This window comes from Carcharhinus amblyrhynchos, chromosome 13 (assembly GCF_965287045.1).
Source record: "Carcharhinus amblyrhynchos chromosome 13, sCarAmb.v2.hapA, whole genome shotgun sequence".
NCBI lineage: Eukaryota > Metazoa > Chordata > Chondrichthyes > Carcharhiniformes > Carcharhinidae > Carcharhinus > Carcharhinus amblyrhynchos.
This window is the reverse complement of record NC_137336.1, coordinates 25,468,510-25,482,303: the sequence shown is the minus strand read 5'-3', so window position 1 is coordinate 25,482,303 and position 13,794 is coordinate 25,468,510. Positions and strand designations below refer to the sequence as shown.

The following is a 13,794-nucleotide window of genomic DNA, read 5'->3' as shown; positions in this document are numbered from 1 at the left end:
GATCCTGGCACCAGGGAGGCAACACACCATCGTGGAGTCTCGATTGTGGCCACAGAAATGCCTGTCTGTGCCTCTAACTAGTGAGTCCCCTATTATTACTACTCGCTTGCTCTTTGCTCGATCCTGTCCCACAGCAGAACCAGCTGTGGTGTCACAGGCTTGGCTGCTGCTGGTATCTCCCCCTGACAGGCTATCCCTCTCAGCAGCATCTAAAATGGTATACCTGTTTGAAAGGGGAATAGACACAGGAGACTCCTGCACAACTTGCCTGCCTTTCCTGGCAGTCACCCATCTACCTGTAGCTCCTTGAATTTCAGCAAGGAACACTGGCAACTAGGGACTAAAATTAAATAAAGTCAAAGTGGAATATGGTAATTTAGTAAACAAAGTCAGATAAAGTTAGAATGCAGAGCCGAGGTGAGAAAAATGTGTGCAAGACAGAGTGAGGCTGAGAGTGGAACCAAGAGGATAGAGGAGCGCAAGAGAGTGTGACTTAAAGCAATACGTTAGCTTGGAGTTTGGAGCTCCTGAGGTGGCACCCAGTTTCATAAGTTGAAACAACTGATTGGGTGAGTATGGTTGGGAAGTATTTACTATTTTTAGACTTCTATTGCTTGTAGTTTATAAGATCTTTATTTTGTTGTTTATACTGTGTAAGGGCTATATTCTCCTCTATCAAGAACCAGGGAAGAAAGGCCCTAGAATAATTGATATTATTTGATTTAAGGTATTTTCCAAAAGGTTTACTATACAGTCCTAAGATATGGCAGAAGAGCATATTGTGCTCCTCCTGCTTCATGTGGGAAACTGGGAACATTTACAGTGCCCAACGGCAGCATTTGCGTAGGAAGTGTCTCCAGCTACAGTTCCTGGAAGGCTGGATTTTGGAGGTGGAGTGGCAGCTGGGGACATTGTAGAACCTCCATGAGGTGCAAAGTATTGTAGATAGAACATGTAGACTGGTGGTTACACCACAGAGTAAAACTACACAGGCAAGAAGGGATTGAGTGACTACCAGGCAGAGTAAGAGAAGTGGGCAGGCAGAGCAAGAGCCTCCTGTGGAGATTCCCTTACAAAGCAGATGGATGCTGTTGAATACCTTTGAGGGGAATGGTTTCTTGGGAAGAAGCAGCAACAGCCAAATTAATTGTACCACGGTTGGCTCTGTTGCACAGGAGAGGAGTAAAGAGTAAATATGCAATAGTTACAGCAGATTCAATTGTAAGGGGAATAGATAGGCATTTCCATGGCCTCAAATGCAAATAGGACCCCAGGATGGTATATTGCCTCCCTGGTGCCAGGGTCTAGGATGGCTCACCTAGAGAAGGTGAGAGGGCATGGTATCCAAGGGGCTTTGGCCTTGTGGATCCAGAACTGGCTTGCCTGCAAAAGGCAGAGAGTGGTTGTGGATGGGTCTTTTTCTGCATGGAGGTTGGTCACCAGTGGAGTGCCCAGGGATCTGTTCTAGGACCCCTGCTGTTTGTTAATTTCGTAAATGACCTGGATGAGGAAGTGGAGGGATGGGTTAGTAAGTTCGCCGACGATACGAAGGTTGGTGGTGTTGTAGATAGTCTGGAGGGATGTCAGAAGTTGCAGTGTGACATAGATAGGATGTAAGACTGGGCGGAGAAGTGGCAGATGGACTTCAATACGGGTAAATGTGTAGTGGTCCATTTTAGCAGGACCAATGGGATGAAGGAATACAATGTCAAGGGTAGGAGTCTTAGCAGTGTTGAGGAGCAGAAGGATCTTGGGGTCCGGGTCCATGGGGCTCTTAAGTCGGCCTCGCAGGTGGAGGATATAGTCAAGAAGGTGTATGGTGTACTGGCCTTCATTAATCGAGGGATTGAGTTTCGGAGTCGGGAGGTAATGCTGCAACTTTATAAGACCCTTGTCAGACTCCACTTGGAGTACTGTGCGCAGTTCTGGTCGCCTCACTACAGGAAGGATGTGGAAGCTATTGAGAGGGTGCAGAGGAGATTGAGAAGGATGTTGCCTGGATTGGGAGGCATGCCTTATGAAGATAGGTTGAGGGAGCTAGGTCTCTTCTCCCTGGAGAAGGTTTATAAAATGTTGAGAGGAATAGATAGGCTATTTCCCAGGGCTGAAATGGTCGCTACGAGAGGACACAGGTTTAAGGTGCTGGGAAGCAAGTACAGAGGAGATGTTAGGGGTAAGTTTTTCACTCAGAGGGTGGTGAGTGAGTGGAATCGGCTGCCGACAGTGGTAGTAGAGGCGAACTCGCTGGGGTCTTTTAAAAGACTTCTGGATGAGTATATGGGATTTAATAGGATTGGGAGTTACAGTTAGTTCTATGGCTTGGTAGGTATGGATGTGATCGGCGCAACTTGTGGGCCGAAGGGCCTGTTTGTGCTGTAGTGTTCTATGTTCTATGTCTCAGAGCATATACAGAATATTCTGGAAGGGAAGAGTGAAAGGCCAGTGGTTGTGATACACATTGGTACAAATGTCATTGGCTAAAAAAAAGGGATGAGGCCCTAAAAGCAGAATATAAGGAGTTAGGAAGTAAGTGAAAAGTAGGATCTCAAAAGTAGTGATCTCCGGATTACCCGCAGCGTCACATGCTAGTCTGAGTAGAAATAGCAGGAGATATCAGATATATACATGGCTGAAGAGATAGTGTGAAGGGAAGGTTTCAGATTCTTCGGACATTGGGGCTAGTTCTGGAAGAATGGGGCCAGGACAAACTGGACAGATTATACCTGAGCAGGACCAGGACTGATCTCCCAAGGGAAATATTTACTAGAATAGTTGGGGATGGTTTAACCTAAAATGGCAGAGAGGATGGGGATTTATGCAAGGAGTCAGAGGAGGGAGAAACACGGACGAGGGCAAAAGACAAGAAGGGAAATAGGAAAAGAGAAAGGCAGAGAAGTCAAGGCCAGAATCAAACAGGGCCACGGTTAAAAAAAAAGGAATGGGACAAGGAATGATAAAGAATCAAGCCTTAAGGCTTTGTGCTTTAGTGCTTCAATAAATTTGCAATAAAGCGGATCAATTATTTGTGCAAATAGACTAATATGTAAAATATTACAATATCTTTGGAATTATGGAAACATGGCTGTATGATGACACCATCCAGGGATATTCAATCTTTCGGGAGCATTGCTGGCTAAAGAGGAGGTTAATGCAATAGTGAGGAAGGATATTAGCTCCAATGATGTGGAATTTCTTTGGGTAGGGCTGAGAAACACCAAACGGCAAGAAACATTAATAGAGATTGTGTATAGATCGCCCCCCAGCCCTCACAACACACACACACTGTTAGGGTGATGTTGGGCGTGGCATTAAACTGGAAATTAGAGATGTATGCGATAAAGGAACATTTGTATTTATGGATAACTTTAATCTACATATAAACCGGACAAATCCAATTTGTCACCATACCATAGGGGATAAATTCCTTGAATGTTTGCAGGTTGGTTTTCTGGACTAATACATTGACTTGATCAGGGAAGAAGGGCCCTGGAATAATTGATATTATTTGATTTAAAGTATCTTCCAAAGGGTTTAGCTTAAAGGGCTAAGTCATGGCAGGAGAGTGTAGTGTGCTCCTCCTGCTCTATGTGGGAAGCTGGGAACATTTCCAATGCCCACTGAACAGAGAACAGGCCACCCTAGACTGGATATTGGGTAATAGGAAAGGAACAATTGACAATCTATTTGGGGGAGACCTCTGGGCATGAACAATCATAATATAGTAGAATTCTTCATCAAGATGGAGAGTGACGTAGTTGATTCTGAGTCTCGAGTCCTGAATCTAAATTAAGGAAGCTACAATGGTCTGAGGCACAATTGGTTATGGTGGATTGGGAAACATTATTTATAGCAATGATGGAGGATAAGCAACATTCAAAGAGTGCAAGTGTTTATTTCTGTCTGGCATTAAAATAAAATGAGAACAGTGACCAAACCATGACTTAGCTGGCAAATTAGAAATAGCATTAGATCCAAGGGAGAGGCACACAAATAGACCACAAAAAACAGCAGACCTGAGGATTGGGAGTAGTTTAGAATTCAGCAAAGGAGGACAACTGGATTGATTAAAAAGAGGAAAATAGATTAAAAGAGTAAACCTGAGGGGAACATGAAAACTGATTGTAAAAGCTCCTCTGCATATATGAATGCACACATTCAAAGAATTTACCCCCTATGGTACGGTGACTAATTGGATTTGTCCAGTCAATACATAGATTAAAGTTATCCATAAACACAAATGTTCCTTTATTGCATATATCTCTAATTTCCAGTTTTAATGCCACCCTCAACATGACCCTGGTGGAGGCAAATGTAGGGTCCCTTACAGTAAGAAACAGGGGAATTTATAATGAGGGTGAAAGAAATGGCTAATCAATTAAATACATACTTTGGTCCTGTCTTCATTAAGGAGGACACAAATGATGTACCAAAAATGTAAGGGAACACAGGGGTTAGTGAGAGGGAGGAACTGAAAGAAAACAGTATTAATCGGGAAATGGTGTTAGGGAAATTGATGGGATTGAAGGCCAATCATTTCCATGGCCACAAGTGGGACTCCTGGATGGTGTATTGCCTCCCCGCCAGGATTTAGAGTAGCTCCCCACATTCAGGGAACTAACAGGAGACCCTGCTGGAATGAAGGAGGGGGCAATTGGAACCCCCCAGAAGGTTGGGCAACAGAGGGTGGTGGCCCTGGGCTTGGGCACCTTGGCAGTGCCAGCCTGTGCCTCTGCAAGGGGCAAAATGCCTATTGGGCATTGAGCAGTGCCAAGGGGGTGGGGCCTTCTGTGGGCAGGGCCTAGGGGTGGTCAGCGGGGGTGGGAGATCCCGCTGCCACTCTGCATGGCGATCGGTCTGGAATGGAGGGAGGGCAGTGATTGGGGTGGATGTGGGGGGTAGTCTGCCGGGGGTGGCCTGCCTCCTGGGGAGTGGTCTGATCCCAGGGGGTGTCAATGGGGTGGGGGGGTGTTTGCTGGGGTGAGGAGGGTGGGGCAATTGCCTCTGCTGTGGGGGGGATGGGCTGGACATCAGGGCGCTCTGGGGCGGGGGGGGGTAGGGTCAGGGCTGGCCCAGGAGTTGTTGTTGGGACTGCAATCGGGCCGTGGAGGGGGGTGCTGGAGGGGCAATACTGCAGGGATCCCAGGCTGGCCAGCAAATGGGGGGATTGACAGATCGGGACCTCTGCACATGGGCAGAGCTTCTGAACTGTCAGACTCTGGCACAAATAGGCCTTGCCCCCCAGGGCTTTTAATGAGATTCATGATTGGGATCTCTGCAGTGCACAGAGTAGGGAGGTTCAGGTGTGAAGTTGAACTGAGAAAATAGTCGTGATCTGGAATAGTTTTCTCACCAATTCAGCATTTTGGGAGAATTGCCGCAGTGTGTGCATTGGTGATCATCTTCTGAGCTTTTATAGACTTTGGACAATTACAGATTGGAGGGTAGCTAATGTAGCCCCGTTATATAAAAAGGAAGGTAGGGAGAAAAAGGGGAATTATAGCCTTGTAAACCAATAATGAGGAAAAAGTTACAGTCCATTATAAAAGATTTAATAGCCCAGCAATTGGAAAACAGTGGCAAAATTCTTGGACAGAAATTCAGCATGAATTTACAAAAGGAGAATTATGCTTGACAAATCTACTGGAATTTTTTGAGCATGTAACTCATGGATTTGGTGAGGGGGGGCTTATTTGGACTTTCAGGAGGCTTTTGACAAAATCCCACATAAGAGACGAGTGTGTAAAATTAAAACGCATGGCATTAGGAGTAGTGTATTGAGAATGGATGAAAGACTGGCTGGCAGGCAGGAAACAAAGAGAAGAAATAAACAGGTCTTTTTGCAATGGCAGGCATGGACTGGTGGGGTACTGTAGGGATCAGTGCTAGGACCTCAGCTGTCCACAATATACATTTATGATTTAGATGAGGGAACTAAATGCAGTCTCTCCAAATTTGCATCTGACGCAAAGCCGGGTGGGAAAGTGAGCTGTGAGGAGGATGAAGAAGTGCTTCAGTGTGATTTGAACAAGTGAATGTGTGAACAAATGTATGGCAGATGCAGTATAATGTGGGAAAATGCAACGTTATTCACTCTGGCAACAAAAACAAGAAGGCAGATTATTACCTGAATGGCGAGAGATTGGGGGTGGGGAGAGGGGGGTGGGGAAATGTGCAATGAAACCTCACTTTTCTTGTATACCAATTGCTGAAAGTAAGCATGCAGGTGCAGCAGGCAGTGAAGATGGTAAACAGCACATTGTCCTGCCTAGCAAGAGAATTTGAGTACAGAAACAAGCATGTCTTGCTTCAATTATATAGGGCATGGGTGAGACCACACCTGGAATGTTGTGTGCAGTTTATCTGAGAGAGGATGTTATTGCAGAAGTGCAACACAGGTTGCCTGGGATGGCCGGACTGTCATTTGAGGAGAGATTGAATTAAGATTATATTCACTGGAGTTTAGAAGAATGAAGGGGGCATCCCTTGGAAACCTATAAAATTCTAATAGATCTAGACAGGGTGCATGCAAGAAGGATGTTCCCGATGGTGGGGGTGTCCAGACCAAGCGTCACACAGTCTAAGGACATGGGATAAATCATTTAGGACTGAGATAAGGAGAAATTTCTTCATCCAGAGAGTGGTGAGCCTGTGGAATTGAAGCAGTTGATGCCAAAATATTGTATGTTTTCAAGAAGAAATTAGATATCACTCTTGGGGTGAAAGGGATCAAAGGAAATGGGGGGAAAGCAGGAACAGATTACTGGGTTGGGTGATTAGCCATCATCACAATGAATGATGGAACAGGCTCGAAGGACCAAATGGCCTATTCCTACTCCTATTTTATATGTTTCTATTTAGCTATGCACCCCCAGTGGATCCCCTTTACCCGATTCCCATTTTTCAAAACTGGGGCAATGTTTAATTTGGGGAACAATGTGGCGGGGAGCCCATTAATGAGATGTTAATATATTGAAATGAAGTTCCTGACCTTCCTGGGTAGGAACCTCATTATGCCACTGGTGTGGGGCTGGGAAAAATTGGAAAACAAGCTCTCATGGAATTTGTGCCCATGTTGCTGTTTGCACTTGCAGTGAACACGGACAGAAAATCAACCTCAATATAACATTCTTTCAAAATATGGTCACTCCTCCTTACAGGCACCTTTATGACAATGTTAATAATTAACCCTTTCTCATTGCACACCACTGGAACCAAATAATCTCTCTCCTTGGCACACTGATCTAGAACTGTGATGTTAGTGTACCTTTAATAAATGCTTTTTTTAATCATGCTCTCTGCAGTTATAATCAGACCTTTTCAGTTTTTTTCTAATGTTGCCGGGCTGTCTGCTAGAAGTCCTTTTATTGCTGCTTCAATGGCTTGACTGGGGTTTTGTTTACTTTTTATTATGTGCCTCATGTACTCAGGTATTCTTATGACCTTGCATTGTGAGGGGGAAGATTGATTGGCAAGTCAAAGTCAGGTGGTTCCTTCTCAGAAGAGTTCAAGGACTTACTTTCAGTTTTAATTTAGAAGGAGGTGGATATCAAACTGAAAAGAAGTATTTCTCTCTCCCTCCCTGGTTTTGGCAATTCTGCGGTTAGCTGCAAGCAAGTTTCCTGGCCTTCCAGGATTGGAAAATCTGCTGTTGGTGGTTGGCTTGCCTAGAATCCCCCCAGTGTTTTGGGGAGCCGTTCTGACTCTAAGGTTGTTTGTGTGTGATCATAAGAACATAAGAAGTAGGAGCAGGAGTAGGTCATCTAGCCCTTCGAGCCTGCCCTGCCATTCAATAAGATCATGGCTGATCTGAAGTGGCTCGGTTCCACTTTCCCACTTTCTCCCCATAACCCTTAATTCCCTTGTCTACCAAAAACCTATCTACCCGTGTCTTAAATATATTTAGCGAGGTAGCCTCCACTACTTCAACAGACAGAGAATTCCAGAGATTCATCACCCTTTGAGTGAAGAGGTTCCTCCTCAACTCCATTCTAAACTGCACCCCCCTTATCTTGTGCCTCAAGAGAACTGCAGCATTCAACCATAGGACCAAATTCCAGTATCACGTGAGCATTAGTCTTTGCTGTATTAAACCTGCAGCAAAGATGTTGTTTGTGGGATTTGTTTCATTGGAACAGTGTTTAGCTGTTAAGGTTTATCCAACACCATGATTGTTTTGTTTTATTTGTAATTGCTTAAAGCTATTGCTAATTTCTTTCTATACATACTGTATATTTAAATAAACTTTGTTTGATTAAAAGCTCCTTAGTGGATCAGTTGGATCGTAGCTGAAGTGAAATGTCTCACGTTCACCCTAGCCAAATTCAAAGTGCAAAATTTATGATCCAGGCAGACTTCATAAAACGCTTTGGAGTTTCTGACCTGAATTATAGCAAACACTGTCTTGTGTGTGTTTCATGAATTCATCTTTGAAACTACTGCTGAAATTTTACCATTTACTATGAAAATGCATCTTCATTAAAAAGGAAAGAAAGCTGAGAAGGAATAATTTTGTTCAAAGCATTCCCCCATTTTATCAAAGAAAATCCGAGCATCTACAGAACTGTTTACTTGATGTTACCGTAAAAATTTGACCAGTGTGAAGATGCTTGAATTTAGTACTTTTTTCTGTTTGGGAACACCCCCGGAGATCCTTTAGCCATGCTATGGTTTACCTTGATAAACAAAAGCAGATATTCAATATCTTAACATCAATTCAGTGAGTCAGTCACAAGCAATCTAAGCTGCAATTGAAATTTGATCTCCATATTGTGGAACAATGCACATGAAGTATATTTTCTGTAACTGGAGATCTTGTGGTATGGTGAGTACCCTTTGAGCTGGAGCTTCGAATCCCACACCAGGATTTGGTGGCCAAGGAGTGTCAAACATGTTGAGTGTGTCAATGTGTAAATTCTTCCAAACATGCTAATGGCTGCTGGTAAGAATGGGAGAGACTCCTGGTCAGCTACATTTGATGTGGAGTGGTGTCCCTCCAGTTGCAAGTCCCTGGCAACACTGTTCTGGGAATCACTAGCCAAGGAAACAAATGAAAGTCTGCCTTAGTGCAGCATCAGGTGCAGGAAAAGAACTAGACACTATCAACAAGAGGAAGTTAACAGGGAAAACCTGTAAAACAAGTGGCATATTGTGCAGATTTTTCAAAAGATGCCTTATCAACCTTAATAAATAGTTTTTCTTTTACTTACATCTGCATTGTGTACTAATGTTATTACCAAAAACATATCATGCCCATGGAGCTTTTATATTGCACTTTTATTCTAATGAAAATTAAGTATCCAATTATATTTCAGACTGTAATATGTGTATGAAAATATTTTGTTCAGGGATATCTAGAAATTGCTACCATTGTCCATTAGAAAATACCTGCACTGATCCGCAAACAAGAACTTGAATATAGACTAATTTTTTCTTCTGGAATTCTGCTTTTTCCGACTATAACTTTGGGTGGCATAGTGGCACAGTGGTGCCTCACAGCGCCAAGGACCTTGGTTCAGTGGGTAACACTGTCAGTGTGGAGTTTGTACTTTCTCCCTGTGTCTCTGTGGGTTTCCTTCGGGTGCTCCAGTTTCCTCTCACAGCCAAAGATGTACAGGTTAGGTTGATTGGCAATGAAAAATTGACCCTAGTGTTACGGGGGTTAGCAGGGTAAATGTGTGGAGTAATGGAAATAGGGCCTGGGTGGGATGTGGTTGGTACAGACTTGATGGGCCAAATGGCCTTCTTTTGTCCTGTATGGAATCTAATTTCACATTCAGTGGCTGAAGGAACAAACTTGTCACTATATGTGGTGGCTGAGTGAATCAGTAATTGCTTTACAATTAATATTGTAGGTCTGCCATTGTATGTTAATTATTTTTGTTATTATTAATCAAAACAGCCAATTTCCATTCTCCGATACATCAACTGGATGGTGGGTAAGTCAAGCAGAATGTCTGGATTATGTTGTTAAGTAAGGACTTGGTTATTTCAATGGTCAGGTCTCATTTACATGGAACTGGTGCACTGCCCACAGATTTCCTGTTTAGCTTGCCAATTGTGGGAAGCAAATCAATAGAACTTAGTCAGATAACAACCATTCAGCAAAATGGCCAGTCTGAAGTTCAAAACGTCATGGGGTGATGGTTAGATTCTCTCTCCTTGAAGATGGTCATTACCTGACACTTTTGTGATGCAAATACTATTTGCCATTTATCATCCCTGAATATTCTCCAGGTCTTGCAGTGTATATGGACATGGACTGCTTCAGTGTCTGAGGAGTTCGTGAATGGTGTTGAATATTGTGCAATCATCTGCAAACCTCTCACTTCTGGTGTTATGATGGAAGAAGATGTTCAGACTTAGGACACTACCCTGAGGAATTACTTTAGTTATACCCTGGAGCTGAGATAATTGACCTCCAACAATCTCAACCACCTTCCTTTGTGCTAGGTGTGACTCCAACGAGGTTTTTACCCTGATTCCTATTGATTGTGGTTTTGCTAGAGCTTTTTGGTTCAACACTTGTTCAAACGCTGCCTTGATGTCAAGGCATCTCACCTCACTTCTGGCATCCAGCTCTTTTGCCCATATTTGAACCAAGTCTGTAATAAGATCAGGAGCTGAGTGACCCTGTTGGAACTCAAACTGAGCATCAGTGAGCAGGTTATTGATAGCACTGTTGATGACCCCTCCATCAGATTGCTGATGATTGAGAGAAGACTGATGGGGTGGTAATTGGCCAGGTTTGATTTCTCCCTCTTTTTGTGTACAGAACACACCTGAGCAACTTCCCGCATTGCCATGTAGATGCCAATGTTGTATCTGTACTGGAAGAGCTTGGCTCCCTTAATTTCTCTATCTCTTCATTGCTCTTGCCTTCTTTAAGTTTCTTCTTAAAATTGACCCCTGATCGAGTTTTAAGTAATGTAACTTAATATTTCATTCTTTGGCTTGGTATTAGTTTTTCTTATAACATATTTTTGTGAAACTCTTTGGAACTTGCTCTCCATTGAACTTGCTGTAGAAATGCAATTTGTTGGTATTTGTATCCAGGTGTGAGATCCTATAAGACACTTCTCAACTGTACATACAGGTTTCACACATTTCAGAAGGGTAATCAGGTCAATAGCTGGCAGTTTTGCCAATATGACTAATACAAAGCTCAGGCTTACATAACTTTCTCTGATTCCATGCTATGGGATGCCTTGAGACTTTACTTGCATTAAAGGTACTACATAAATCATAGAATCCATACAGAGCAGAAGGAGGATATTCGGTCCATTGAGTCTACAGCTACACTCTGAAAGAGCATCTTATCCAGGCCCACTGCCTGCACTAACCCTGTAACCCCATGCATTTAACCCATTAATCTTCCTAACCTACACATCATGGGACATTAAGGGGCAATTGAGCATGGCACCTTGGGACTGTGGAAGGAAACAAGAGCACCCAGAGGAAACCCACGCAGACATGGGGAGAATGTGCAAACTCCACACAGTCACTCAAGGCTGGAATCGAATCCGGGTCCTTAGCACTGTGAGGCGGCAGCAGTGCTGTGAGGTTAGCAGTGTTAACCACTGTGCCAGCGTACTGGTGCTATGAAAAGTGAGTCGTCTGCGTTAGAAATTGTTCTGGTTATTAGTGGAAAGGATATTTTTATGTTAATGAGAACATACAGGCCTGAAAAAAGGTTGCAGCTCATCTGACTAGTCTTATTATGAATGAGATACCATACTACGCAATACTTTTGTTTCTCTGTTCTATTTTTCAAGGTACATACCTATGGTCCACCTAAATCGGTAGTACTTGCTCCAGTCAACTTAATTGCTTCGTCTGGCAACTCTTTCCTCACATTCACCACTCCCAAATAGGTTTATCTGAACTGCCTTCACTCAAATAAACTTTAAATACTGCTGATGCTGGATATCTGAACACGTGTGGACCCCAAACGTTCTCCACAGATACTGCCAGACTTGAGTTTATCCAGCATTTTCATGTCTTTTCACAACTGGCCTCCTGATTTTGAGACAATGACCTATTGTTGTAGGATCTTTGCTTTAAACAAATTGAGGTTGGTATTGGGAAATTATATCAATTAGAACAAACCTTTTAAAACTGGAGCAAAGTTCAGGTCAGAGGGGAACAAAACTTACAAACGCCTGTTACGGTTTAAATTTCCAATGTTTGTAGTCTCATGTAACGTAATTACACCTGTCTATTTCCAGGCATTGCAAAATAAAGAACAGATACTTGGTTCTGTTTGAATTCAAATGCATTAGTCCCTTGGCTTTAAAAAAAATTACCCTCAATCTAATGTCAGAGTCCCTACTGCCAGTGTAATAACTGTGTTCCTTCAGCCACTTACCTCGCTGACGATGGTGGAGATGTACTGATCCTTACTGTACTCCCAACCATCCAAACAGGGCTCCTGTTCTAGCTCAGACATATTGAAGGAATCTGGATCGGGAAATGTCTGCGAAAGATTCACGATCACATCCAGCCGGTACCGTCTGCATTTGCTGTGCTGGAGTTTGCCTTTTTCCAGTTGCAGGGGGATAGTCCTATTGATCCACGCTTCACTCAGATTGAGATTCCTGGGAATTAAGCAGCGATGCTCTGGAATATCCCCGACAAAAACGATGGACATTCCGCCGAAGCCATTGGGGAAGACACTGAGACTAAGGAGGAAGAAGGTAGCTTTCTGGTAGGGTCCCCATTCTCCGAGGAAAGCGGTGATTTCATCGTAATCCCGCATGCTGGTGACAGTGGGGGGAGAGACTGGCAGCGATTAATTTCCCTAAAAGTGCAAGAATTGGCCGTTGGGGGGCGGACCACAAGTTTGCAGAACTACATTATTTCAAAGTCTAAATAACTCTAGATCGTTTTAAAATAGTTTGATCTTTCTCCGACATTGGCTCTGTATTCTTAAAGCGGATTCATTCATGAGTTTAAAATTCTTTTGGCAGGAGAAACTTTTTTTCCTTTCTGAATCAGAACCACAGCTTGCCAACTTTGCACAGGCTCAACCGTTGTTCAGTGATTTGTTTGTTGCATTCATTATGTGTGTGTGTGTTGGACGAAGATCGCGTGGGATGTGCAGGCATCTTGCACGGCAGCATTAACAGGTCGTTCGCCTATACATGAAACAACTTGCATTTAATATAGCGCCATTAGTGAATGTAAGAAGTCTCACAACACCAGGTTAAAGTCCAACAGGTTTATTTGATAGCACAAGTTTTCGGAGCACTGCCCGAAGTGAGTGGGAGTTGTGTTCACAAGCAGGGCATATAGAAACACAAACGCAGTTTGCAAGATAAGAAATGTGAGTCTTTACAGGTAATCAAGTCTTAAAGGTACAGACAATGTGAGTGGAGAGAGGGTAAAGAGATGTATATTGTCTCCACATTGGGCAGACGCAATGGGCCTTCTGCACTGAAGGATTCTATGATTCCATCAAATACGATACAAAAGTTGTATCATTTGATACAGCCTCAAACAGGAAGAAGGATGGAGTAGGGGGTGAGCTATGATTTTTGGGGGGATGCTTCTAAGCCTGATGAGTCTCAAATGCTTAGAGAGAAGGCATATGGGATATTTGCCTTTTTAGCCAAGGCATGGCTCTCTTCCACCCAGGCAGTTATACTGACTTGTGCATTCCCGGCAAGTTCCCTTCATCTGGCTCCTGCTTTGGAAAAATGGTTGTAAAACTTGCTAACGTGACATCATGGCAGTGAGGGGGTTTTCCAAATGTGGAAAGATATGTCCAGGAGGTTTGCTAATTATATTACCATTCTT

The 13,794-nt window shown here is 43.4% G+C and overlaps 1 protein-coding gene across 2 annotated transcripts in view; it reads right to left on the bottom strand.

The window, feature by feature from the left end:
• LOC145351780 (organic cation/carnitine transporter 2-like) overlaps window positions 1–12,990 on the bottom strand; it is a 72,024-nt gene extending 59,034 nt beyond the window's left edge. Inside the window, exon 1 of one of the 2 annotated variants that reach the window (XM_080201404.1) lies at window positions 12,365–12,990. In XM_080201404.1, coding sequence (XP_080057530.1) covers window positions 12,365–12,754 — 390 coding nt within the window. In that variant the 5' untranslated portion in view covers window positions 12,755–12,990. The remainder of the gene's footprint in view (window positions 1–12,364) is intronic. The other variant, XM_080201405.1, reaches the window with a different exon arrangement.
• Window positions 12,991–13,794: the final 804 nt, after the last annotated feature.